At 37.8% G+C, this 27,719-nt stretch overlaps 2 protein-coding genes across 3 annotated transcripts in view; one reads left to right on the top strand and one right to left on the bottom strand.

The window, feature by feature from the left end:
- Positions 1 to 74: 74 nt before the first annotated feature.
- On the top strand, positions 75 to 7,632 carry LOC114464835 (ras-related protein Rab-19-like). The gene is made up of 4 exons (XM_028449434.1): positions 75 to 869; positions 5,128 to 5,311; positions 6,246 to 6,349; positions 6,415 to 7,632. Exons 1-4 carry the CDS (start codon positions 675 to 677, stop codon positions 6,601 to 6,603), a joined length of 672 nt encoding a protein of 223 aa, XP_028305235.1. The 5' UTR covers positions 75 to 674; the 3' UTR covers positions 6,604 to 7,632.
- A 1,255-nt stretch (positions 7,633 to 8,887) lies between these two features.
- The window catches only part of lrrc17 (leucine rich repeat containing 17), a 36,191-nt gene continuing 17,359 nt past the window's right edge, over positions 8,888 to 27,719 (bottom strand). For both annotated transcript variants that reach the window (XM_028449431.1, XM_028449432.1), the window contains exons 3-5: positions 26,956 to 27,442; positions 13,613 to 13,768; positions 8,888 to 9,727 (exon numbers count right to left, since the gene is read on the bottom strand). In XM_028449431.1, coding sequence (XP_028305232.1) covers positions 9,297 to 9,727; positions 13,613 to 13,768; positions 26,956 to 27,442 — 1,074 coding nt within the window. In that variant the 3' untranslated portion in view covers positions 8,888 to 9,296. The remainder of the gene's footprint in view (positions 9,728 to 13,612; positions 13,769 to 26,955; positions 27,443 to 27,719) is intronic.

Here is a 27,719-nt window from a genome sequence, read left to right as displayed (position 1 = left end):
CCCAAAGTGGGCGGGGCTACTCACACCTAACAGGTAGGGCAGGTTTCTATTGTTACCACAAGTGTTCTGTGAGAGACGGAAGCAACAAATACAAACCAGATAAGAGCGAGCTGCTGAAAGAAAGGAAGCAGACACGTGTGTGTGTGTGTGTGTGTGTGTGTGTGTGAGAGCGTAAGCAGCAGGTGGATCAGACAGCTACCCTGGACCAGAACTTTGGACTATTCTGTCCAAATAAAGGACATTATTCTCTAATGGGATGAGTATACTATTCAAGCCTTTGGATATAAAGTGTGTTGACGCCTGGAGGGAAGCTACAGGGTTTTATCAGTTTTATTCCTTGTACTGTAGTAGTAGTAGTAGTAGTAGTAAATGCTCTGAAAAGCTCATTTATTGGACATTGTGTGACATAGATTTAATCTAGCAAATATTTATGTATCTGCTTTTTTTTATTTTACTTCTCGACAAATTATTTCACCCCTGAACTGGTTTTGCAACAAACAGTTGGAGTAATTTGCCTAAATCCACTGTGCTGATGCAAATATTTCTTGTGGAGCCACTTTTTTTGTAAACTACATTGAAAGAAACTTGTGAATGGAATCCAGTTTTAAGATTTATTGAAGATAAATCTGGAAGTGAAAGGTCAGGTGATCCACACTCTCTCCTATCCATCCACCATGCAGACTGCCGGGCCTGAACTCGATGACTGTTTTGATTTCCTCTTTAAAATCATCCTTATCGGAGATTCTAACGTTGGGAAGACGTGCGTAGTACAGAATTTCAAGTCAGGGATTTACTCTGAGAAGCAGCAGAACACCATCGGTGTGGATTTCACTGTACGGACCGTGGACATCGATGGAAAGAGAGTCAAGGTTAGATTTTGCTGGGATTCATTTGGGGTGTGCATGTGTGTGTTGATGTATGGGGAAGAAGTACAAAAGTGCTCAGGAAAACATATGGTGAATGTTAGTTTAGAGAAGAGATCAACTGCCTCATCAAAACCAACCAACCACAGAGGGGAAGTCCACACTTCCTGTCCCAGTGACACTGCAACAGCATGTTGCAAGAGCTCAAAACACCCAAACTGAACAAGTGTATAGATTTAGCTGCTTATTTGTGATTTGATTTGATTTTTTTTTTTTATGCATTGCAATCATGTAAATGACAACTTAAAAACTGTTTAAACATCAAGAAACAACAACATAACAGTGTCTTACAGATCTCAGTTTACATGAATGAAAAGGAGTACAGGAAGAAGTATTAACGTATCTAGTCCTATCCCTTTCATTTTTTTTTTTCTAGATTTCATAACTTAAACTTTAACAAAATCAAATTTTTTTAACATTTTAAAACTTGAACCATACCTCCTTTACAAATAATGTACCATATCCTGCAACTTTTTTTTACTCCAAATAACAAGCGACTACCTGTGGTAATTAATTATCAACATACTTCTGAAGAATTATTTCTTTACGCTTCTTTTTAAACAGTATTACGCTCGGAATTATTTTAAATTCACAGTTTAACTCCACAGATGGTAATACAGAAGCATTTCATTGTTGTACGAACACTGCAAACCTATATATTTGATTATCCTCTTAAATTATAACCTCCCTCTCTTTCAAGAAACATTTCCTGAATATTTTTGGTATTTTATGCTCCACCAAGTCAAAAATTGGATTTAAAAAACAAGTCATTTTGCGTAAACACCCAAAAATCTACATTATGAACAATTCTGATTGCTTGGTTGGTTGAAGTGAGGTTTTTGAAGCTGATCACAAAATTGGTGTGACAAGCACTGGGTTGAATAAAACCAAGTGGCCAGGATTAGAACAAATGTGTGCAGTGATGTCACAAGATCCTCTTGAACCCTGAAGATATCTTTGACATTTCCTCTGAATGCCATGATCTTTATCACGGCGTCGGCTTGTCACGTTGTACATTTCAGTGATAAATGCACACTTGAAATTTAATATGGGATTTTTGGTTGATGTCAAACATGTAAAAATGATAAGAGAACAACAATTTAAAAAACGAAAAATGATGAATTAGAACAGCATAAACAGACCTTTGATGTGATCCACCAACGCTTAAACTTCTCAGCTTACACGTGTGAAAAGGAGTAGGAAGAAGTGTGAACCTATTTAATTCTACCCCTTTAATCAATACCAATGTTGCTTTTTTTTAAAGTACAACTAATAATACAATTAATTACCCATATATCCTTAAACAAACAAGCTACATATTCACAATTTGTCCATAGCTAACCATCAAAACAGAAAAAAAAAAACAACAACCAAAATAAACTACAACTAGTGCCATGAAAACAAGCCCAGATTCCTCTAACACACACACGAGGTGGCTGTTTTTTCATTCCGGAACCTTTGAAAGTGAGGTGTCCTGTGGTTACTGGGCCAGTTAACTGGTCAGACCAGTAACTTACTGAACAACCAGTTGTTCAGGTTTGTCTGCCTGAGCTGTGCACAAAAATAAAATTGCAAGGACTTCTCCTTACAGTCACGAAGAGGAAATTAATTGTTTTGTTGTTCAGAAGCAGTTCTACAGGTTCACCTTTAAAACAAAAAAAACAACTTAAACTCTTCTTATCCCATTTAATAACCCATTGTCCTACTTTATAAACCCATATCAGGTCGATGACTAAACAAACACTGACATTTTATTTACAGACATAAAAAGAAATGAATACACATTCTGTCATCTGTCAACACATAAAACACACCCACAACAACTGAAGTGCTTTTGGAGAAAGGAATGTATGATATGTACAAAGATAACATGTGATTAAATGTTCATTATAAGTAAAGATAACTATTTCTGAAGAGTTTTAAACACTTTGGCAAGATTTGACAGTTACACTTGAAGTAAAATTTACAGGACAACTTTTTCTTTCAGTTTGCAGGTTACCAACCTTTCTGTTTCAATATTACTACAAGCCTTTCAAATCTACTTATAGAAACACTAAGAATGTTCTCCTTTGTCCGTTTTTGTCAAACTAAACTCACAGAATAACAGGATTAAGTCATTATTAGGCCACTGGAATGAACAGCAGATTTGGAGCGTCTTCAATGACAGCTCAGGTTTCACAGTTTTACTGCAGTTTGAGCCCTCGAGCTAAGTAATTGTTCATGTTTGCAAGTTACAATTGGAGTCAGATCATGTAGTTTTCAGCATGACGTATTCTGTATTAGCTGTAACATTACATTAGCTTGATAACAACTGAAAAACTTCACCCACTTAGTCAGCAATATGTTTTCTTGGAGGTTTGCTTTGATTTTGCGTTATTACATTATTATGATTGTTATATTCCAGCACAAAAGGGAGCAATGGTAAGATAATCAGTGCTGTTACTGCAAACAAGCATACTGGGCCTGTGAGTCTGGCTGGTTGCTATGACAGTTGTTACTTCAGGAAGCTGGTTTGTGAGATCCTCGGGGAGCTTTCTACAGAGGGAGGATAAAGATCAGCTCTGAAATGTGAAGAAATAATGAATTGTAATCAAGTCAAACAGTTTAACGCTCCTATTATCCTTGGGGTCAATATGACCACATTCAGCGTTTATCATTCAAAAAAAAGAATTGTTTAGTTTATTTTTTTTGCTTCATATTTTATGATTTTTTCTAATTTGACAGTTACAATTTATTAAGCATAAAATTATCATGATGATATTTGTTCAATGTGCTGAGCCCATATTATATGTAGGCAGTGGCTATCCATACGGTTGCCGTATCATAACATTCTATCCTTACGCAGTGCCTCATTTGGCCAGTTTAGGTCACGTGATAGGTCAGTCATTGGCCAGTTTAGGTCACGTGATAGGTCAGTCATTGGCCAGTTTAGGTCACGTGATAGGTCAGTCATTGGCCAGTTTAGGTCACGTGATAGGTCAGTCATTGGCCAGTTTAGGTCACGTGATAGGTCAGTCATTGGCCAGTTTAGGTCACGTGATAGGTCAGTCATTGGCCAGTTTAGGTCACGTGATAGGTCAGTCATTGGCCAGTTTAGGTCGCGTGACTAAGACTAAAACTAAACCATACCCTAAACCTAAACCTAATCTTAACCCTAAAAAGTGTTCCGATATTGGGTTGTAACCTAACCCTAACCCTAAGACGCTACATACTTGTACTCTGGTAAACGTACCAATAGCACTGGGGGTGACACATTCTTATTTGTATTGGTGTTCCTCTGGTGTCAATTTGACCCCAAGCTGCTTTAGTTGTGTATAACCTTTTGTGACCCATGTGTGACCTTAAAGGTTTACTGATTTTGAGGCATTCTGATCTGATGACAATGAGAGCGTTGATATTCCAGTAGACGCAATCTTTTCCAAAAATAGAAAGACCAACATCAATCACTATGGTTAATTCTGTGAGAGTCAAGAATGTGAACCCCAAATTATAAAAGATTTGTTAAAAGATTTTCACGATACACTAACTCTAAAACTGAAAGTTTGACTTGATGGTGGCGCTGCAGGGAAAGATCATATCATCACCATAACCAATAGGGTTCAAACTCTTGTGGTCATTAATGTTGTCAGTAAATTTGAGAAGATTAGAATGAAAACTGTTCAAGATAAATTAATTCTAATTTAAATGTTAGGCCTGATGGTGGCGCTAGAGAACAAGTCAAGGTTTCATTATCAAGGGGTTATTTATGTATTCAACAAATAAACAAAGTTCCTGACACAAAAACTTGCTCAACAATTTTCTGAAAATCCTTTTCTTGAGGCAAATATCCCTGGGGTCAGATTGACCTTAAGGGTAAAATGTACATAATGTCTTAGGGTTAGGTTTAGGTTTGGGGTTAGGTTTAGGGTTAGAGTTAGGTTAAAACCCAATATTGCAACAATTTTAGGGTTAGGGTTTGGTTTACGGTTCGGTTTAGTCTTAGTCACGTGACCTAAACTGGCCAATGAGGGGCGCTGCGTACGGATAGGATGTCAGTATCCGTACAGATAGCCACTGCCTAAAATGTATTAGTAATATTTGAGAATAATAGGAATGAGAGTTAAACTCAGGAATTCTCCATTTGGAATTTACTCAGTCATGTTAATTTTATCCACCTGTGTGTGTTTGCCTTTAATCTTGTTGTATGTTTGTGTTGCCTAAGCAGATGCAGGTGTGGGACACAGCAGGTCAGGAGAGGTTTCGAACCATCACCCAGAGCTACTACCGCAGCGCACATGGTGCCATGATCGCATATGACATCACAAGGGGTTGCACCTTTGACTCTGTGAACCATTGGATTAAAGAGGTGGAGCAGTACGGAGCAGCCCAGGTCGTCCTGGTTCTCATAGGTGAGCCTATTGTATGTTCATCCATGCATCATTTCTATTTACTGTACATGCTTAAATCACGATCAAGAGTCACCAGACAGAGATGGGTGAAGAAAATGCAACAACATTTTGCAAGATTTCCCTCAAAAGTATGTTTTAAAAATCTTTTTGTACATAATGGATTTTCCATCATACTCATTTAAATAGGTTTTGTGTGTTCCGTTCTACCTTCTTTATGTGTTGTATCTGTTAGTGGCTGTAACAAGAGACTTTGCCCTTTGTGGAATTAATTAAGAACAATTTAATCAAATTCAATCTCATATTTTCCACATCAACATAACACAAAAAGATACAGCACAGTATTGAACGCAGGCAATGTATTATTGCTTGTTCTGCATAAACTCTAGAAGAACTATATATTTGGTTTTTTGAAGAACTATAATGTATATTAGATATACAAAATAAATACAAATAAAATGAAAAAAATAAATAAACCAGTGTAATGTCTTATTTGTGAGGCTAGCATATTAATTGTGCTGTTCCTGATGTCCAAACCTTATTATAAATAAATTGAATAAAAATGTTAACTATAGAATCCAAGCACTAAGTTGACGAGTAGGAGTGGAGACCTTAACTCAAAATACTTCTGTTCAAATTCTTTTTTTTTCAGCATAGCATAGCATAGCATAGCATAGCATAGCATAGCATAGCATAGCATAGCATAGCATAGCATAGCATCACAAATTCAATTCAAAACATTACTTAAACAGGAAGTAACCTCCAGCAAAACCACATAAGTTGGCTCTAATCAGGACACACTGATACTAAATCACCCAACACATCTGTTAGTAACTATAAATTTGTGTATGGATTGTTACTGTATGCATTTTGAGAGAGAAAAAAGGCCCATAGAAAGGTACATTGATGTGCTTTGTGCGTGATTCTCTGGCTGTAGGTAACAAGTGTGACCTGGAAGAGGAACGACAGGTCTCCTTTGAGAAAGCCTGTATTCTCGCCAAAGAGAAAGGAATCCTGGCTGCTTTGGAAACATCTGCTAAGGTATTAAAAATCTAACATGTGTTGGGTTCAGCTTAGATTGGCACTAATCCCTTTTGTCCTCGTAGGAAAGTCAGAATGTGGAGGAAGCTTTCGTCATGATGGCTAAAGAGCTGCTGCTTCGTAACGGCCACAGCATCCAGCAGAGAGACTTTGGGAGTTACACCAACCCACGAGCTCTTCTCCGATCTGACTCTCGGCCGGTCAACGGGTTTACAGATGCCAACACTGAGCCAGAGAAGAAGTCGTGTTGCTGACGTAAAGTTGGACCATAGAGATGGAAATAATTATGACACTCATGTCACAAACAAAGATCTGACACTACTTGGAATAAAGAAGTACAGGTCATGAAGTGAGGACATCTTCAGAACTGGCAGTTTTTGCTCTGAAGAGGATTTAAAAAGTGTTTATTGACAATGAAGAAGAACACTGGCCAAAGATGCACAGATGAGCCTACATGGGGATCTTATAAGAAGCATGCAAGGCGTAGAGTGTGTTCAGTGTTGTTGAAGTGTTTCCGTAAGCTGCCTGTCAACGTTCTCGGTCATGGAGATCTGTTATTGGAAAACAATGTGAAGGCCAACTGATCTTGCTTTTGTCTTTTTAACGCCTTTGATGCTGTTGACAATCATCTAGTTTGATGGGAAAACCTTTGACTCTGTGACATTTAAATGAAAGCAAAGGTAGTTTCTGCAGTCAGCAGAAACGAGAGGATCTTTATGCTTTGAAAAATGCCCGTTGAGGCCATTAATCACCAGGTGATGGTGAATTGGGTGGAATGTCTTCAAAGAGACACAAAAAGCAGTTCTGTTGCTTTTTACTAATAACATTACTACCGTCCATTTACTTTTTCCACTGGTCACTACATCTTTGTCCCTCAGTGTTGAGGAGATGTTTCTTTGTTTGGTTTTAAGCTTGCACAACAAAACAGTAACTCTGTGTGTAACTCTGTCATTCCAGTTCCAAATATATCATGTTATGTGTTTTTTTCTTTTTTTTTGTCAGAAGGAGTGGTCTTATGATGATTTGAATGGCTTAGGACAGCTTACTCTTGGAAAGAGCTGGAGATAAACTGTGAAACAGAGTAAAATGGACTGAGTATTTCACCAAACAACCCTAGAAGTTGTCATGTCTCTGCTGCTGAAGTCTGGATGAAAATCTCTTGGAAAACGTGTAAAATAATGTGAGTGTAGAATAACTGTTTGATTGATGATCTTGTTCTGGTGATACAAGTTAAAACCTCATATTCAATGAAAACAGAAAAAAATATAAAGGTTTCAATGAAAGTGTCACGTGTTGCTGGCTCAGCTTTTGTTTGTTATTTGCGTTACTTGTCAGCCACCTCACCAACACAATACGTCTATTTAGGATCCTCTGTTTTAGTTTTTGTTATTATTAAAGGGCTCATTTTAATACCTTAATAGAACATTTTAAATGTTTTTTTTTTTTTTTACCCAAAACTTAGCCTACATCAAACAAAATTCACTTTAGAATTAAAATTGTTTTTTTCCCTCAATTACATCTTTTGCGAGAATGTATTTTTAGAATTTGTTTTTTTTTAATTTTCTACTTTATCCCCTATGACAAGTGGGCAGCACAAAAACTGACACGAATTTATAAATAAAATAAATTGATACTGTCAAAAAAAATTTTTAGCATATAAATTATTTTTACTAATCTTGGTTTTTGTTCAAAATGTATTGGATTTGTTGCGGCCGTTTGGTGTCAATGGTTTGGTCCATGACTTATACCAGAGAAACGTCATGGTAACGGTAACTATCCTTTACCACTTGGTGGCACTGTACCTTTTTAAATCTTAAAGACACAAAGGGGACTTGTAATAGACACTTATGAACCTTTAAGAAAGTGTACTTTGTCATCAAGAAGCCTATTTATTTTCCAGTGCATGTCCAAAATACACGCGTACATTTAGCATCCGATAGCCTGCTTGTTTGTGTTCATTGAGGCAAATCAAGTGTCGTTGTCAGGGATGTTGGGTATAAGTAGCTAAATGTATTGTTACTTTTACACGCAATAAAGGAGGTTATATGTGGAATTATGACAGAATTAGATCATTTGGTACAATTGATAAATATATGTATTTTTCAAAGTAGGCTATGCTTTTGTAATTAGCAAGCGCTAACTCAAGCACTCATAGTCATTTCCTTGAAAACAATGACGTGTAATTTCTGACATTGTTTATTCCGCTCATAATTTTACAACATATTATCCACTTGTAAGCCTTTTTATAGGGAATAATGTTTGAAATTTCTTTAGAAAAATAGTTTGATGGTTAGCTAGGTGGTGCTAGCAATGCTATCTCACAGACAGAAAGCATGGCTTCTCTCCCACAATCCAAAAAACATGTAAGGTAATTAGTTTAGTTATTTATTGAGGGTGTATTTTGTGCTGTGACCTGGAATATAGTCCAAACTGGATAAGTGGGTGCAAAAGATGAATAAAATGAATGAATGAATAAGTATCTACTACGATATCTTCTTCAGTGTTTAAGTCATGTTGATGCACCAAATCAAGGCAGGGTTCAGAAAAAATAAATCAAGTTTTATTTCCAGAGAACAAGTTGACGTTACAAATGAATGATACGAACAAAAGCAAAACGGATTTGAAAAAATATTGAGAAGGTCGTATCAAACAAAATTGTTAAAGAAAAATGATTGAAGCACCTGCAATTCATTGTACAAAGAAAATAAACAGTTTTTTTTTTTTACAATTCGGAAAATTAATGAATTATACATTTAAAATAGAGATATTTAGAGTTTTGCATATAAGCAAATGCAAAATGACTCCTACAAAAAAAAAAAAATCTAATGCCGTCGACTATTTTTCTCTTGGCATTTCCTTGCTGTTTGTCTTTTCTGCACACTCTGATCTTATCTTAGAGTACATTTCTACCAGATCAACCAGTACAGTTATAAAACACACATCCACTCTAACTCAGCCTGATGATCTCAAACTTTTTAGGCACCTTATCCTTAAGATGCTGTAGCTGTCCCTCATCTGTCTCCCCCACCACCTCCTGTGCTTCATTCTCCGAGCCTCCGATCGCCCCCTGGCCCATGCCCGCTCCTTCTGTTTGTTTGTCCTTGGGACATTCTCCATTGTAGGTCTTGACGTAGTCTTCGACGCGCCAACCTCTGAATTCCTGAGGCTCAGAGCAGATCAGGCCAGTGTGGTAGACCCTTGGGTGGTGCTTTAGCCAGTAGGTCAGGTAGTGGATGTTGTAGTCACAGACCCATGGGTTGTTATTCAGTGAGAGCCTACGCAGGTAGTAGAGGTCCTCCAGTACACCGTACTGGAAGTAATGGAGGCTGTTGTTGGACAGATCCAGCTCACTCAGGTAGAGCAGGCCTGCAAATGAAGCTGGGAATGGAAAAAAACAAGAAATGCAAAATCATTTATGATGAATAGGTTCATGAGCTCTGCTAAGGAGGTAACATAATATGTATTTGTTTGTTTGTTAGGAGGACTGAGTTAAAAGTACTTACATGATTTTAGCTAAAGATAAACCTTAAGCCATGGAAGATTCCATTAATTTTGGAGGGGATCCGGATTAATATATTGATTCTGGATCAGCTTCAAAAATCAAAAAATCACTATCTCTCATCATTGGCAAAATTTCAAAAATTCATATCACTGCTTGTATAATTGATTGATCTTAATAAAATTTGATTCATTTAAGTAATGTTGCCCACTTTATTATCCCACTGAGTATCTTATAGATTGGACCCGGATTGCAAATTTCATCGTGATCTTTACAAAAAATGGGGGTGTCCATACGTTTGGCCCTACTGTATTGTTATTAATGGGGATACTGTGAATGATCATGTCACTGGCAACATCTGGCAAGGAGGTTATTTAGTGCTTGGTGGAGGTTTGCGCTCTGTCACGCTTTTGTTTATCATTGTTTATGAGAAGTTCTTTTCAGCACTAACCTTTAAATAAAAATAGCTAGGGATAAGGCCATTCATCCATTTATCTTAACTTACTTAATCTTGTTTTGCAGGACACTGCCACACATCACTGAGGACAAAAAGCAGACAGGTCAGGTTGGACTAATTTGCCTTTAAAGGTGACTGCTGACATGCTAATTGGGTCTGGACCTTTTTTAATAAGTGCACGCTAAATGGGTAGTTGGTAGGGTGAAGGCCGCCTCATGCTGCTCAATAGCCCTTTGGCACAGCTTTGATCTTTAATCAGCGGAAGAAACAAAGGGGAGGAAAGACGTGTGGAACACAAGGCATCAGTGATCTTAAAATAATTATTTACAGCTGATTTTCTTTCTACATTTGCAAATTGGAGTCATGCCATTTTGTCTTATCTTCTAACAAAATGAAAAATTGACACAAGGTTTCGAAAGTTTCAAGAATCAAGTATTTCCCTTCTCGGTTTTTTTGTTTGTTTGTTTGAAGTAGACAAAGTTGGTAGGTCTGCATTCAGTCAATAAGTACACGTTTTTCACTCCTGGGAAAGGCCCGAAAAAGGAGTTCCGACGATATTAAGTCATGACTCAGGGGGTTGTGTTCCCCTCTTTTGTCCACATATCTGCAGAAATTGGCACAGTGTATCTTCCTGAACCACTGTGTACTGGTGCTTAGAGCCAGAACGTTGCTATAATGGTTGTGAAATGTGAGGATAGTGTTTCCAGACAATTCTGGGCAGCACGAGCAGATTTTGCGCAGCTTTATGTCACTACCAACAGACTTTTGTAAAGGGTTTCCCCCAACAACTGCTGAAACTGGAGCCAAGACATCATTAGCCTGGAGAAAGTAAAGAATCTGCATTAACTGTTCAGTGTAGTCGTCATTGGCATGACAAATGACTTTATATGATGCCGACACATTCCCTCAGATGAAATCTTTCTCTCAATAAAGAAAAAAAAAGCCAGAGTGAAGAGACATTTTTATCCCTCGATTTAATCATTCAAAAGTTTGTTTTTTTTTGCTTTTTTTTGAGTGTTTATAATTATCTTCAGTTGTGACAACTTGAAATCTGATGGATTAAACGCTGACGTCTGACAACATATTGGACATTTTGGTTCCATTTTTTTTATAATTGCTATTGATAGGTAATCATTGAAATCCAAATAGATATTTGATATAACTTGCTTATTCCTCCCTGGCTGGCAATGGTTCATAGTCCTACGTCAAAGTGCATTTACTCAGCATGACCGACTTTTGGAATCCATGAGAAATCGGCTTGAGTTTGTTCAAAATTAACTTAAAAAATCCAAGGCCATGACCAAAGATGTTGCTCATGCCAAAGTTAAACTCTCAAGTGGCTTTTTGTTGTGCGTGTGGATTTAATTTATGCCGTCAAATATTTAAGGCTGCACTGTTTCAATGCATTGTTATCTACAAATAGTATAATTCAAACGGGTCAATGACATCTAAATATTCTGTATTTATTTGAGCTAAAAAAAGGTTTAAAAGCTCAAAAAGATACCAAATACGTAGTAACTTATTACATATGCGCTCACTTTGTTTTAATTTTTTTAATGCTATCTACTCAATTACTTCTTTAATTCATTCTGTTATTCACAGTGTCAAAATATCATTTGGAGCAACTGTCTGTCCATGACTGCTGTTTTGAAAAAATCTTTAAAATTACTTTAAATCTATTCAAATGTATTCCTGCCCTATTTTAGTCATATGATAGTATTTTACAAGATTTCAAAGTATTTACATTTCTATTTCCATCATATTCATGTAAACCTTGCCCGATGCTGCCCTTATACTGTATGTCTTTGACCCAATATTCCTTAAAGTACTGGTTCTCAACCTTGGGGTCAGGTCTTGAGACACTGAGAGGGGGTCGCCAGATGCCTTTAAGAAACTAAGAATATTTTTTGAACAATTTGAGTACATTTTTGCTTATTTTTACCCTTTTTCTGCCACTACACCAAACTTGAACCTATTTTCATCACTGTGTCTTGCCATATTTTTGCTCCTTTTATTGCATTTTGCCACATTATTCCCATTTCTGCCACTTTTCCATCAAATTTCAATGCCTTTTCTGCACGTTTTCCACTTTCAAGACATTTTCAGAACTTATAAACCTTTTCCACCACTTTTCTTACCCATTAATGTCACTTTTCACCCAATTTCGCCATATTTCATGCTTATTTTTTCCAATTTAACCACATTCATGAATTGCCATGCCCATTATTTGCCAGTTTAAACTAGATGTTTCTACTTTTCTCTGCCACTCTTAAGCCAATATTGACACTTTGAACCCTTTTGACCTCTTTTTCTATTCGTTTTTGGCCACTCTAATTTGCAACTTTTCACCGATTTCTGTGGTTTTCTGTGGCACCTTTTCCGCCATTTTTGGTCACTTTTAACCTATTTTATTCCTAATTAAAACAACGATTTGCATCTTTAAGATGACTATCAACTATGGAGCAAATAATAATAAACTTCCTGGATAACAGTGGATAAATACATGTGGTTATCACAGATTCATAGAACAATGGACCATCATTTTACTGACTTCATGGCCCCAAAAAGCTCTCCCCTTTATTCCCCCTTATAGATGACCCTGTCTCCACATGGCTGTTCTTCAATGTTTAATTCATGTCTGTGTTCAACCACCTTCAGGTACAGTAGGGGTCCCCGGGCTCTGGAACCCTTATTTTGGGGGTTCCAGGCTGAAAAGTTTGAGAACCACTGCCTTAAAGGACTTGACCATGAGGGATTTTTAGGGACATTAGGTCCTAGTCCTGACTCCATAGTATTACATGAGAAATTTCATATTCCAATGTTCCTTTGTGTTGCTCTGGGGGTTGCTGTATCGACACCCTGATTTACATGATAATAAGCCAAAGCATCAGCCAGCCAATGGCCAGCAACATGCTGGGGTTCAGAGGTGAAAAACCCAAGAAGTTATCTGTACTGTTGGAAGTTGGTGTTGAGTCTTCCTAGAGCTGGCAGCATGGAGAGCAGCATGCTTTCCTCAGCCCAGAATTCTCCCAGCTTCCTACCGCCTGCGTGTGTGTAACCCTTACACTGTAAGGGCTGGTTGGTTGTAAGTTTTTACTTGTGACTAACTTAGAATAAAAGATCATTAGAAATACCCTTGCCATCTTTCCTTGAAGCTGATCATCAAAGAACCGGGAAGGTAGAGGTAACAAAAACCTTACAACCATATGATATAAGACAAGAGGACCTGGCATTCTCAGCTCTGATATGTGTGTACATACCATGGTGTGTGTTGGTGTGTTGTTCTGAAAGTCAGGATTGCCGTTACCTGTGTCTATGTGGTGGATGTTGTTGCAGCTGAGGTTCAGCATCTTGAGGTCTTTGGACTGCAGGAACTGTTGGGGCCTGAGGTGTTTGATGGTGTTATTAGACAGGTCCATCTTCACAATGTCAGAAGGAAGGTCAGAGGGAATGTGGTTCAAATCTGCAATGGAAAGAAAAAAAGACGCCTTTGAGCCTATCACTATAGTAATAGGAAGCACAACATAGGAAGGGTTATGGCAACTTTGGCCTGAATATACATTTTCACATTCATGCACACAACAAAGGAAACTGTACGAAAGGCTGCAAACTGTTGGGATTAGTCAAAGTTAATGTCCAATCAGTCATCATCTGTAGACTGTATGTTTTCAAGATGTTTTGTGGTATGCATGCAATATTTCAGGTTTTAAAGCTTCTGTCAAGAAGCAACAGCACAATCACATTATTTATGTTATTCATATGCAAAAGGAGAAGGTTTTTACCTCTATAGAATCAAATCACATTCTAATAACACCATATTATTGCTACAGTAATGAGGATTCTCATTTGTACGACTGATCTGACACTTGAATACACACCCATAATAGTTTAATGGTGAATGGAAGATCTTACAAATTAAAAGCCCCGTAGGTGGTCTATGTGTGTTTGTTTTCACAAGAAGAGAATGATAGTTAAACCTAATCCAGTCAGGTTTGTTTTTGTATAAAATACCCATTTTAGAGGTTAAATAGTGTATGAGTGTGTGTTTGTGTGGAGGAGACTTCAAATGAAGCTCCGTGACATAAATACTGTACACATGCTGTATGATTTTTATCAGATGTCGCAGGCTGTTTGCACATGACTTATTATTGTAACAGATGGTATAGTTAGTTCTCATGATACCAAACATAATCAGTCATCATTACAGGGACAAATCCAAAGCACAGATGTAACCAATAGGAAGAAGCAATGAATATCATTTTGTGAAGTTGCTTTTTTTCTTCTTCTATTCATGTTAGGGCAGCATACTCCAATACATATTCTCTTCTGCATTTATCTTTGCTTGTTCCAAAATGATTCAAAAACAAGCTGCAAAAAGCTGTCATCCAAACATCAGACTCAAATACTCGTGATCCCTCCAATGAAATCCAACTTGAATCATTTGAGCCAAAAGCAAATCTTTTCTGTCCGAGTGGGATACATCTGTGTGAGGATCAAACCTCCTCCCACAGAGTATCCAGCAGTGACAGTAGCGTTTGTACCGGATGAAGCAATTTAAAGGGGGGGCGGGTCATTATCACAAAGATTAAGTCAGTTTTGACTTAACTGTTTCCTGGAGCTAAATGTTTCGCTCAGGAAGCAGCATTTTGTCTTTAAGATGTCATTTGATTTGTTAAGATAAAGCAAATACATCTGGACTCCTACAACCTGGAACATGTGTTTATAACACCGTGTCGCTGTTTTGTTTGTATAATGTCATCTCACCTTGCTTTAAACGAGAGGAAAATTAGATAAAGTGCAGTTGCATGAGCGAAACAATATGCAGGAAGAAAAATGACGTTAAATGTATAAAAAAAGAAAAAAAAGGTTTTCCAAAGCTATGCTGAAATATTAACCATTAAAGCCAAACGCAATCTATCACATGAATGAGATTTAGATGATCAGTCTAAAACTTAACAATTACACGTTGTTACTATTTTGTGTCAGAATTGTCTTTGGAGTCATTTATATCAACTTTTAGCCTTATTTTATCTTTTATTTTATTTTGGCGGTCTTCACAAACAAAAAAAAAGTACAGAACAAACACTCAATTGTCCAATTCATCCACCGAAAGGGTGTAGGTTAGCTTATATATACCTACCCCATCACAACAAAACAAAACAAGGTTCTCTACATAATATCTCACACACAAAATATTTAACATATATTACTATTTTCACAATATACATTCAATATATAAGTTTTATATGTACAGTTTATACACTCATATCAAACATATATACATACGTACACACATACAGTACATACATACACATGAATGTATATGATATGTACATAATAATATTATACTATTTCATATTTACGACACAAATTTCATCAATTAAATTTAAAGTGGTAATATGTAAATTAATAAAAACCTTTTATTATGTTTAAGTATTAATATATTTTATACCATTATATGCATATTATATATTATTGCTGTCCTAGCTAAAAATGTTGCTCTTTTTTCTTATACTTACTAACGATATATGATTTAAAAAGCTTCTTAAACTGGTTTATGTTGGTCCTTTGTTTTATTTCATCCTTTAAGCAGTTACATAATTTAACCCCTGCTATTGTTATACTCATCTTTTTCAGTGTTTTTCTAGCCTATTGGATCTTGAAATGTAGTTTTCCTCTTAAATTATATTCCCCTTCTCTCTCTAAAAATCTTCTCTGGAACCTTTTTGGAAGTGAACCTTTACTTGCTTTATAAATCATTTGGACAGTTTTGAATTGGATGAGATCTGGGAGTTTTAAATCTGGTGTTTTTCAAAACAATCCATGTGTGTGTTCACTGTATTCTGCGTTATGTATCAGTCTGATGGCTCTTTTTTGCATTATGCATAACGGTTGGATGTTCATCATGTATGTATTTCCCCAAACTTCTAGACAGAAACTCAAATATGGTAAAACAAGTGTACAATAAAGAGTGTGCATTGCTTTTGGATTAGGAACGTGTCTCCTTTTGCCAAATATTTCTTTGTATGTGAACATTGCCATTTTGGAGATTTCAACCAATCATCATACGCATAATTTACCAGTCCCTCCAGGATTTTGTGGGCATTTTTTGTGATTGTTGCGGGCTGAAATGCCTGATTTCGCGGGCCAAGTTTCCAAAACTTGCGGTAAAATGTTGCGATTTTTTTTCAGCCCTAAAACATACTTTACTCACAGCTAAGTTAATTGTTATTATTCATTGTATACCAATTATAAATACATATTGACCAGAAAGTTCTCAAAAAAATATGCTTTATTGTTGGAAAGCAAACACTAACACAATTTTGCAAAACATGCAAACACTTTTGTTTTTTTTTTGGCTTATACTCTGAGCATACCCTGAATGCAAAAGGTGCAACAGTTTTTAATCAAAATGATGATCAGAAGTGCAAGTCAGTAAACAATATTGAACTTAGGGAATCTTAAAGTGCATAACATGAACCTGTCATAAAGACATATTTCTTTAGGCATAACAAAAAAATTTAAAATATAAAGCATTAACGAACATACTGTATGTAATGATATTATGTGCTTCCTGTTTGTTCTCCCACATGGGGTTGTGCACTGGCTTGCATTCTCTTGATGTGCTTTGCAGAAGCAAAATGCTTGTCCATCGCTTTTTCTCGATGATAGCATTGCATTGTGAACAAAAAAGTTTACCTCCGCTGTTATGAAGCAACGTTGGGTACTGTTTTGCACGGTCCTTAGCCGATATTTTTGTAAGCAAATGCGAGGTATTTCTATCGCACATGACTCTATTGAACGTTTTCTCCCGGCACTGGTTGAAAACAGGATGTGACGTAGGCATTTTCATCTTTGTAGGTGCCTTTGTAATGCCGCGCAAAGCATAGACATAATATATGTAGACGCACCACTTTAGTAGGCGGCAGGAGTCGATGCGTCGCCAACGTAGACATGTCTATGACGCAAAGCCCATAGTACATCCTCCGCTACTTCCGTAGAAACTACAAGTGCTAAAATGCCAAAAATAACAGTAAGCGGCCGCATATTTTTTATTTTTTTTGCAGCGAAGTTGCGGGATTTTGGAAAAATTGCAATGACGCACTGAATTTGCATTGTTTGCTTGATTTTGCGTTAATAGTTGCAATCGCAACATTGCAAAATCCTGGAGGGACTGCATAATGTTCTCTACATGTTATAATTACTTTGTCGTATTTCCGTTTCCATGTATACTCTGTGGTGAAACAGCATTCCAATCCGTCGTTTTAACGCTTCGTTACATGTTGGAAGTTGTGACGTTTTTTTTTAAGAAAGTGCAACTATCAGCCATCTTACTACGGATCTACTCATGCTTTCCAGCTGAAAAAGGAAGACACCTTAAAACGGGCAACGATGCGCTACAATGGCAACCATCGGATAACTAAAAAAACCAGATGGAATTATGTAAATGGTTCACGTCCTTGAGTATTGACTATGTCACAGTGTGTCAAACATCTTCACGTCACCAGCGTATTGCATATGCAGCTTAAAAATCGCCTCCCATTCCTACTTGTAAAAGTTATATATAATTGACTTTCGGTTGAGCTTTCTTTGGTCATTAGGTTGAGTGTTCCTTTAAGACCAAAGTTTTTGCACTAAAGTGTAAATGAGGAGGTAAGAATCAACAGCCTAGGCATTAAATCTTGTTTTATTGCACCTCATCTTCATCAATGCACAAAGCTTCTGCTATTAACAAATAGCTAAAGCAGCACTTGAATACACTGAGCTTGTATTGCTTTCACTGAAGCATTGTTACATAGTTTGAATGAGCTATATGAGCTATTTCAATGACTGAGAAAGGAAAACAGAACATTAATCTGGATATTTGTCCACATTCATCTGCTGTAAATGCAGTGGTTCAGCACTGTGGATGATTTGCATCGGCATGAGAAGCAAAGTCTGTCGTCTCACTGTTCTTCCTTTAAGTCACTTTTATTATTCCATAAAATAGCTCACAGTCAAGAAACCATTTGCACTGTAACTGTGAATCCATGCCAAGCAGATCTGGCCATGTGCTTTAGAATGTTTAGACAGCAGAAAGGGAAGCAGTATTTCTTTACTGTGTTGACCCATAGACTCTGGGGTAAACTGTGTAGCGTGTGCTGGATTTTCAGCAGTTTGGACCCAAGCCCTCAAACCTGACAGGGGAGAGACTGATTCATGTGTTTTTATAGGCAGTGAATGTGACGAAGTGCAAAACTGGGCTGCAGTAAATTAAGTTACATTAAATTGGGTCAAACCCAAGTGCATTACCGGTATTTTTTCCCTTCTGATGTCACAAACGCTGAATAACCTGGAGCATTTATTAGCTTTAAAGGGAATTTATACATTGTAGGTTAAAAGGATGGACCAGAGGTGAGAAATAGTCACAGCAGCAAGTGGATTAAATATAGAAAAAGACCTTTTCAATATTTTTTGGGCTTCATTGTTGAAGTTTGATTTCTTTTTGGAAGTAAAACTCACTGGTTTCATAACAAAGAGAAAAAAGTGAATATTTTCTTTTGACTCACTAAAAATTTTGCTGCGGTTATTGGTTTTATTTCTTCCAGATATAATTGAATTGTGAAACATTTATTTAGTGTTTTCACTTTTCAGTGTGACGGTTACGCTAAAAAAAACATTGATAACACATTCTCCTAAATAGTTCCTCAAGGTAGTGTTTCCCAACCTTTTTGGTAATCCTTATTTTATTTGTCATATCACGTGTAACCCTAAGTTCATGCTAGTTCATGCTATGCATTGTTTACTTGTGTCACCAGGTTCATCTAAACCCTTTCCTCCTTCTGGTCCAGAATTAACCTACGATTAAAGCCTAATATTCATCTATTTCTGATGCTTTGCCTATTTTAGATTTTGAACTTCACCTTTAGATGTATTTTAAATACTTGTGCCACAATTTATTATTGATGGATGAGGAAAATATGTGCTGTGCATGTCTGTGTACCCCCTGAGATGTGATCAAGTATTCCCAAAGGTACACGTACCCCTGGTTGGAAACCACTGCCTTAAGAAACAGGTAAGATGCATAAGAATGGATGTAGGATTGGGTTTATTATATATGTTGTCTTTAGTTTTGTACTTTGTAAAGCTATTGTTCATACGTTAGTTGTTGAAATCACAGCACAAAGGCATTGCACAAATATCAGCCATATTCACCCATTTGCACAATATTGGACCAATGAAGTCATCCGTTCCAGTTCAACAGTTCACATCTCAATATTGCTGTTTCTCATCACACAGTGCACCTAGCCAAAATACTGGATTTACAGCCAGTTTTTTAAATGTGATGTCAGAACAACATATGGTTTTATTCATTATTTTTAATAGAAAAGTACTTATTTTGACCAAATATATACTGTACCTGACGCCATCGAAGATGCCATTAGGTTTCAAAATGTTCTTTATCGACAACAAATATGTATTAAGTGTTTTTTACCAGAAACATTCCGTGGAATATGTATTTATATGGTGCTAACTTTCTGTATAACTTGTCTTTAATTATTTTCTTTCTTTTGTGTCCTTGACCAGTTTCATGAGCTACAACATTTCTTTTGAAATTGCATGTGAAAATTGTATGCTGCTATTATATTCTATTCTAAATTTCCAGATTGCGTATTTCATCGTGTTTTTTCGTGCCATGATCAGGATCAGTGACCCAGATAACTGCCAATATCTGGCAAAAAGGAGATTTCGCACTTGACTGAGGTTTGTGCTCTTTGGGCCGGATTCCCATAAATCTGAAAGGGCAGTAATTCAGTTGCTTCCCTAAATCCTTTAGTGATGCAGTTTCCTCACCTGCTGCACGGAATTCTTTAAGATTGCAGCAATGATTAGTGCACGTGCAGAACTGGTGCAGACCGCCCCTATTTAAATGAACGTTTTGCTTGTTTAATGTGGAGACGTCAGTGCGCACAAGCACATTGACATTTGAGGAAGTTAAATTTGAGGCAGATGGACTTCTCGGTCTGCTGCAGAAACATTTAATAATGTAGAAAACTAAATAAACAAATAACATGTGTTTTTGCTTGTTTTATTTAAAGAAACAACTTTATGTGTCCCCCCTATGTTAATGTGGGTGCTCCGTTTGGTCCTGTAACTTTGCTCTGATCAGTGCATGCAAAGTAGGCAGGTTAGCACAGAAACCGTCCCACTGATCTACCATTGATCTGAGTTAATGAAGCTACACAGTCTGTCAATCAGTCTGCGTTCTTTGAAGATGAACCACTGACCATCATCCAGTAGGTCTGAGCAGCGCTGTGTCATGCACACTCTCATATGTCACCGTTGTGTCATCAGTGAGCATGTGTAAATTACGCATCTGATCTGCTGGATCTGGCCGGACATCAATACGACACGAGAATTTAATGGTTAAAACATGGAGAGAAAGGAGATCAGTGGAGCAGTGAGTCCGAAGCGATATTGATCCACGGTCATATCCATATATCCATCTCTGCGCACAGCTAACCTAGTGATGATCTCTGCGTGTGTGTTTGCACCTGCTTGTCAGTCATGGTATTTTCTGGTACTAAAACTTATCACTGCAAACAGTTCCAGATTTCATGAATCGCATTGCGTCCCCTGCATTAATTTATTTCCATTCACTCCTCCCATATTTTTGCTCCCCCTGGGAGATCCGCCTACTATGCATATTCATCAGAGTGAAATGCGCTAAATGGAATGAGGATGCATTTGGAAGCGTGTGGAGTGACGTTTGCACACGTTTTAATACCACTAAACAATTGGTGAATCCGCCCCTTTGAGTGCTCTTGTTTTGGTCATCTTTCCTAACTTGTGCACTGAAAGCAACATTGTTGGTATAAGTGGGAGTGGGCTCACTCAGCTGTGCACTTTCATATTCAGTTTTCTTATCCAGCTTTTCGGTATCTGTCAAGTGTTGACAACCAACAAGCAGAGATTATAGAGTAACTTTAGTCTGTGAAATTTCCATATAAACTCCTGCTTTTTCTCTCCAACATTTACCCAGTGGAGACTCAATTCTGCTGTGGTTCACCTCAAAAAAGGGCCAAACAAGGAAGAAACTGGGATACAGCGAGAAAAACAGAGACATGAGGAAAATGCTGTTTAATGACAGACATGTTCTCACTCTGCTCTACATTTTCCTCTTGCTGATACTCACACTCACTTTGTACAACACATGGTTCCACTTAACTTGATTATCAGGTTCTTTGTAGTTTTTGCCATTGTCATTAAGATAATGTAAAAGAAAAAAAAAATTTCTATAGTTGACTCTTTAGAGCCTCATTAAAATTCCAAGCTTAAAATTCCCACATCCGCACCGTAAAGCAGAATGCTACTGGACAAGTTCTCTTCGGATCATTGTTAGAGTTGACCAGAATTATTTTTGAACCATTTAGATTTTCTGGCACAATTTAAAAGATACCCCGCAAGCATGAAATAAGACAAAACGGGTCTGAAAATGGATGGATGGAGGGAATTAAATGTATATATGACCCCTGAAAAAATGGTGCAAGCGGGTCAGAAAATGGATGGATGGATTAATTTAAAAATTGTTTGCATTGGCTGCATTGTTCCATTTTTTCTTGCCATAACATAAATAGACCACATAAAGATGGAGTTTGCGATTCTGTTTTTTGTTATTGAGTGAAATGGTTCTTCCATCCTGAGAGTGCTCAGTAGATTATGTATTCAGAAAAAAGAACAAAAACAATCAGACGTGTTTTGCAGCTGGAATCCTGTAAAAAAAAAAAAAATCTCTGACCAATCCCAGCCATTCGGTCCAAATTGAAAGAACCAATCAGATGCCTTAATGTTTTGTCTCTTTCTGTCCCACCCTCCTCCCCATGTGCACATCAAAATTGCGCATTTGAGCTTGTGGGGGCGTGGCTTTGGACCAGGGGTCACCAACACTGGGCCCACGGGCACCAGGTGGCCCTTATGGACCATGTGAGGTGCCCTCAGGCCTGTTCTTACAAAAGCACTAGTCACCAATGGCTTCAAATCAAAAATAAATACAGATGACAGATGTAGTCAGTGCTTTAGTAGAGTGACATACTGCTGCACTTGACAAGTTTGGTGTTAAATGAACCATCTTTAAATGTTTGTTTTCACTGAAATAATATATCAAATGTGTTTAAGAGGGTGCTGTATACTACAAATCTAGATTGGATTAATCTCCGTTAGCTGGCTTGAACTAACCAAACATTCCTTCTCAGACACAAGCTGTATACGAAGGTCGATCACCTATGATCACAACACGTTAATGTAAACCAAGTGATTACAGCCTCGCTACGTGTGCGTACACATGAAAGGGGTGGAGATTGCAGCGTCTGACCAATCAATGGAGAGAACTGGCAGACTGAGCGTCTTTACAATGAATGGAGAAACAGCTTATGATCTTAACCAAATATAATGAATATAAATCCATGATGACAGTGAAGAGCAACAGTGAATTAGTGCAGCGCGCAGAAGGAGGCGGAGTTTTTATACTCGCTACCGACCAGGTTGCTGAAGCTTAAAATGATGAATAATTAAAATCCATAATTCAGACCAAAGACAACACTGTTGTTACAGAAAAGGCAGGAATTAAAGAACCCAGGCAGGAAGTTGCTGATACTGTGAATGTGTAAATGTGCGAGATTATTTATTATATTAATCCATTGGATGATAAACGGACAGCGCTCTGCAGTTAAACTTTATTACAGCACACACATGTTCCTGCTTATAATGTCAGCCCCAGCTGATGAATTAATTAATGAATGACTTCACCCATCAGTAAATGAAAGGATTGCATTTATAATTAATAATCTTATTTCCTAAACTCAGCTGTCAGATCTGCACCAACCAGGATCTTCTATCAATGGGTGGGTTATTTTCTAAGGGATGTGATTGGTCAGGAGGCGGGGCTTTAGGGCTCACTAACATCCAAGCCAGAGCAAATCCTGTTGCTGACCAGGTTAGCCGTTCAACAATAACTACCATAGTGATTAAGCGCCAGCATGCTTCGTAATCCAGAACACACTAATTAAATTCTGGAAGTTAGCGCGATAAGAGGTCATCTAGATTCATAGTATACCCCCCTAAGTGGAAGATATTTTTGAAAAGTTAAGTTTTGCAAAATTGTTCATCATTGATAAATTGTTGTTGCATACAATACATGTTACATGAGTTAAAAGTTATTGAGTAATGGCTAGTAAAATAAGAAAATTTCCTTAGAAATATAATGAAAATTGCATATTTAAAAAAAAAAAAAAGATTATTATTATTTATATTATGATATATATATATATATATATATATATATATCATAATATAAATAATAATAATCTTACACTATAATTACACTATAATTAAAGTGAAACTGTGAAAATGTAGTATTTTAGAAGTGTATATCAAACTGGTAGCCCTTTAGGTGATTCAGTACCTTTGAAGTCGTTCGCAGTTTCAGAAAGGTTGGTGACCCCTTCTTTGAACAGAGCCCGGATGGGAGGGAGAGGAAGGGGTGGAGAATTTCTTGCCATCTCCAATCTTGCTGGCTTACCAATATTACAGACTGCGCCTTTAAAGTACTGTATTTTCTTCATGATGTTGCATGAACATTTAAAAGACGTGCATATATTCACCTTTTGACCAACTTATTACTGTTCAGGGTCTGTCGGTGCTAATCTCCAGCTCTCAACGGATGCCAGGCAGGGGTACACCCAGGTACAGTCCATCGCAGAGATACAGACGACTACTCCCATTCACTCATACATGCAATTTAGCAACTCCAAATAAACCTAACATACATGCTTTTGATTGGTTGGAGGAAACATTTGAAAGTTTGTGTTTGCATCATCTATTGTCAAAATTGAGCTCCCTGGAGTAAAGAAATGCTGGTGTTGAACCCCAAAATCCAGGAGAAGCCTTTAGTCATCTGAAAATAATAGACTGTGGGGTTCCTTTCAAATTAAGAACATGAACGCACTGTACTGATGTCATGTACAACAGCTGTGCTCTATTAGACACCGTTCAGAAATCACATATACCCTTTATAATGTGGCTTGATTTTTGAAGTTGGCTGCCGAGTCATTACCAAGCTTTAATAAAAAGAAGAGGAGTTGTAAAAATATGGACGGGATAATCCCCCATGTGGGACACAGGGAAACCTCACAGCGCGTCAGATAAAGACCCGATTCAGTCCTACTGTTGGAAAAGATCAGATAATTAGGAAAGTATGTGAATCCGTGGGCATTTCCACAACACAGATGGCACATTGTGTGTCTTTTGGTTGTTGGTGTTCAGTTAAGGATTGTCCGCTCTTAGCAAGTTACAAATAGGGACAAATTGAAATCTTCACGCTCAATGAAAAGCCTGGAACGTGTGTGTATGTGTGTGTTTGGAACAAAGATGTCAAGGAGGTATCATGTATCAAACAATAAATCAAAGCAGCTTAGAAGGATGATCCCACATAAATAATGCAACCAATGGCGATCTATGCATCCAATGGTGATTCAGAATGCAGCTTTCTTTCATTTAGACTTGCCTGTTTTAATTTAATAGGCAGCTTCCCTCCCACACACTGACTTGTTAAGGCTGAGACCGCAACACAATGAAAAGCAGCCTGGCAAAATAAATTCACTGAATGCGTCAGCAGGGATATACTGTCAGTATAGCAAAACACAAGAAAAGATCGAAAATAATTCACAAAAATGCCTCGATTGGGACTTTCCAATGGCTTTCTCTTTGACTATGACCCAAAGCAAACACTGAAAATGTTTTGTTTGGGAAATGGATTTGGAAAATGATAGCATCGGAATATTCCCCTAATAGTTATCTTTATTAAGAAGTCATCTCAGGAGGGTCTGAAAATGTATGGATTTAACTCCTGCAAGGTTACCCCCAAAGTACACTAAATGGACAAAAGTATTCGGACGAATGATTATAGAGTTGGTCCCCTTTTGCTCATAATAGATTCTATTCTTCTTGGAAGGCGTTTTATGAGATGTTGGAGTGTTTTTGTGAGCATTTCTAAGGTAAGGCACTGATGTTGGAGGAGAAGACTTAATTGGCTTGCAATCTCTGTTCCAGTTCTTCATAAAGGTGCTTGCAGGCCGGTTCCCACAAAGTTGGAAGCCTAGCATTGTCCAAAATGTCTTGGTACACTGGGGATATTGGGCCCAGTCCAAAATTTGAAAAAACAAGTGTGACCAAATACTTCCTTTGTCTCTCTGATACCAAAGTGTCTTGCAATAGCATGGCTTTGCAACTTCACACTAGAACCATCAAAGAATCAAATAAACTGGTATCGATTAAGATTAAGATTAAAGGCCTGAATACCAAACCTGGCAAGAGCCAGATTGATGTGTAGCCCCTCCCTCTAACTTGAGTTCTCCACAATGATCTGGGTCTGTGTCTGGTGAATCATTTCGGAACCAGGGAGGGACATGAACAGAATGCTTGAAGCTGATTGGGCGAAGCGCCTGTCCACCATGATTTGTTTTAGCCAATCACACGGTAACAAATGATGATGTCGTCTAAGCACATACGTCTTTACCGTCCAAACATGCACAAAGCGCCTCTTGTTGTTGCTCTTTCAAAAAGGAAAATGCTGGATTATTCTAAAACTGAGTTGATAGCAGCTTCCACACATTTCTAGTTTGATTCAGAGCTATGCTAATAGCAGTAGCCCAGCTAGTTCCTCTCCCCGCAACCAGTTTTGCTTCAACGCTTCTGCCTTCGTCACATCCGGATGTCCCGCCCTACACCACAACACTGCCTCATGATTGGTTCAAACCTTTTTGGTTCTGCTTTGAAAGGCAAAGGCGGGAACAGTACAAGATAGATTCTGGTGCTTATGAACACCAGGAGAATCCATCTTGAAGGCAAGGTTACTCAATACCAACGTCATTCAAGATATTTGTAATTCAGACAGTGTAACTTGTTTGATCTTTGTGCTCTCTTTGCTTGGTTTAAACCTAATAACTCATCATAATATTATTCTTGTATGGGCTACAAATGTGTTTAAGAGTTAAAGCAACCAAAGCAGGAACAGCCTACAGTTTCCAGCAATGATCATGGCAACCATCACATCTTGGCAATGACAGTTCACATTTCCCACTGGAATAAATAAATAAAAATACATCATTTTCATTCATCAAATTAGCTGCTGTCCCTCGGTCTGCAACTACACTGGTCGAAGGGCTGGAATTTTCCTATAGCAGACACTGTGAGGGACAAATACTCAGAGAATAAAGTATTACATACATTATTCTATGTAATATATTTTCCTTTAATTAGATTTATATCCATAATTATGATTTTATTGCTTTGTAATTGTTTAAAGACTCCTTTTACCTGCAATTTTAACAAGTAACCAGGAGACATAGGTGATTTTTTTTCCCAATTAGATTTCATTACAGTGAGGTAATTAACTAAATTACATGGGAACCATCACATCTTGACAATTACAGTTCACATTTTCCACCCAAACAAATAAATAATCAAGAGAGTCCTGGAAGCAATTTGGTGGAGGGGACTTGCTCAGGATCCCAGAGTGATGGCCCACAATTAAAAATGTGCTGTAATTGTAACAGAAAAATTAACCTGCGGTTAATTATGAGGAAAGTAGCAGGATTGTAAAAATGTTCTTACCTTTGGAGCTGCAGTCCAATAAAGGTTTTGGAAACATGGAGGTGTGGCACATGGAGGTGGCCTCAGGTTTCTTTTTTGTTGGCTTTTTTATCGGCCGTCCTCCTCGTCCATCTTCTGGCCTTTTGTCTTCTTCACACAACAACTCCACCATCATCTTTTTCAGTTTCAGACCCCTCAGTGAAAAAGGCTCTTCACACTTTGCGTAGTTTCCCAGGTTGCGATTGCTTGGCACCTGCAGCGTCCTGACCAGGCTGTCCAATGTACAAAGGCAGCTCCAGGGGTTGTCATAGATACGGAGGTAGTTAAGGCGGGGCAGAGGGAGCAGTATGTCTTCAGAGGCTGTTCTCAGCTGGTTGTGCTGGAGGAGCAAAGTGGTGAGCTTTGAGAGGCCACTGAACGCACCGTCCTCCACCTTGGAGATGTCGTTGTGCTGGAGATCTAAACTCTTTAACTGGGTGAACTGGGAGAACATGTTGTCCCTCAAGACCTGAAATGGGAAACCAGTAGTAATTGTTTTGGTTTTGTTAATTGGAACATTTGCGTAAACCAACATTAAACCAATTATAGTTTGTCTGCCTGCCAAGAGGATCTGCAAAACAATTCACACAAGTGTAGTTTATTATATTTAGCTTTAAATCTGACAAACTAATTGAGCATAGCGTTAGTTCAGGCAGGCCGCGGACATCAAGCCAGCCACACCTCCAATCAACCAACGGCCAAGATTGGCTCCCTATTGGTCAAAGCATACAGAAAGCACAACTTAA

Source organism: Gouania willdenowi, chromosome 6 (assembly GCF_900634775.1).
Source record: "Gouania willdenowi chromosome 6, fGouWil2.1, whole genome shotgun sequence".
NCBI lineage: Eukaryota > Metazoa > Chordata > Actinopteri > Blenniiformes > Gobiesocidae > Gouania > Gouania willdenowi.
Note: the sequence above shows the minus strand (reverse complement) of the source record. Positions and strands in the feature narration are given on the sequence as shown.

Excerpts from the sequence above, each read along its gene's own strand:
- LOC114464835 (XM_028449434.1), top strand. The coding sequence starts at position 675 with ATGCAGACTGCCGGGCCTGAACTCGATGACTGTTTTGATTTCCTCTTT. Across the intron at positions 870-5,127 it reads TCGATGGAAAGAGAGTCAAG|ATGCAGGTGTGGGACACAGC; the intron begins GTTAGATTTTGC and ends TTGCCTAAGCAG. Across the intron at positions 6,350-6,414 it reads CTTTGGAAACATCTGCTAAG|GAAAGTCAGAATGTGGAGGA; the intron begins GTATTAAAAATC and ends TTGTCCTCGTAG.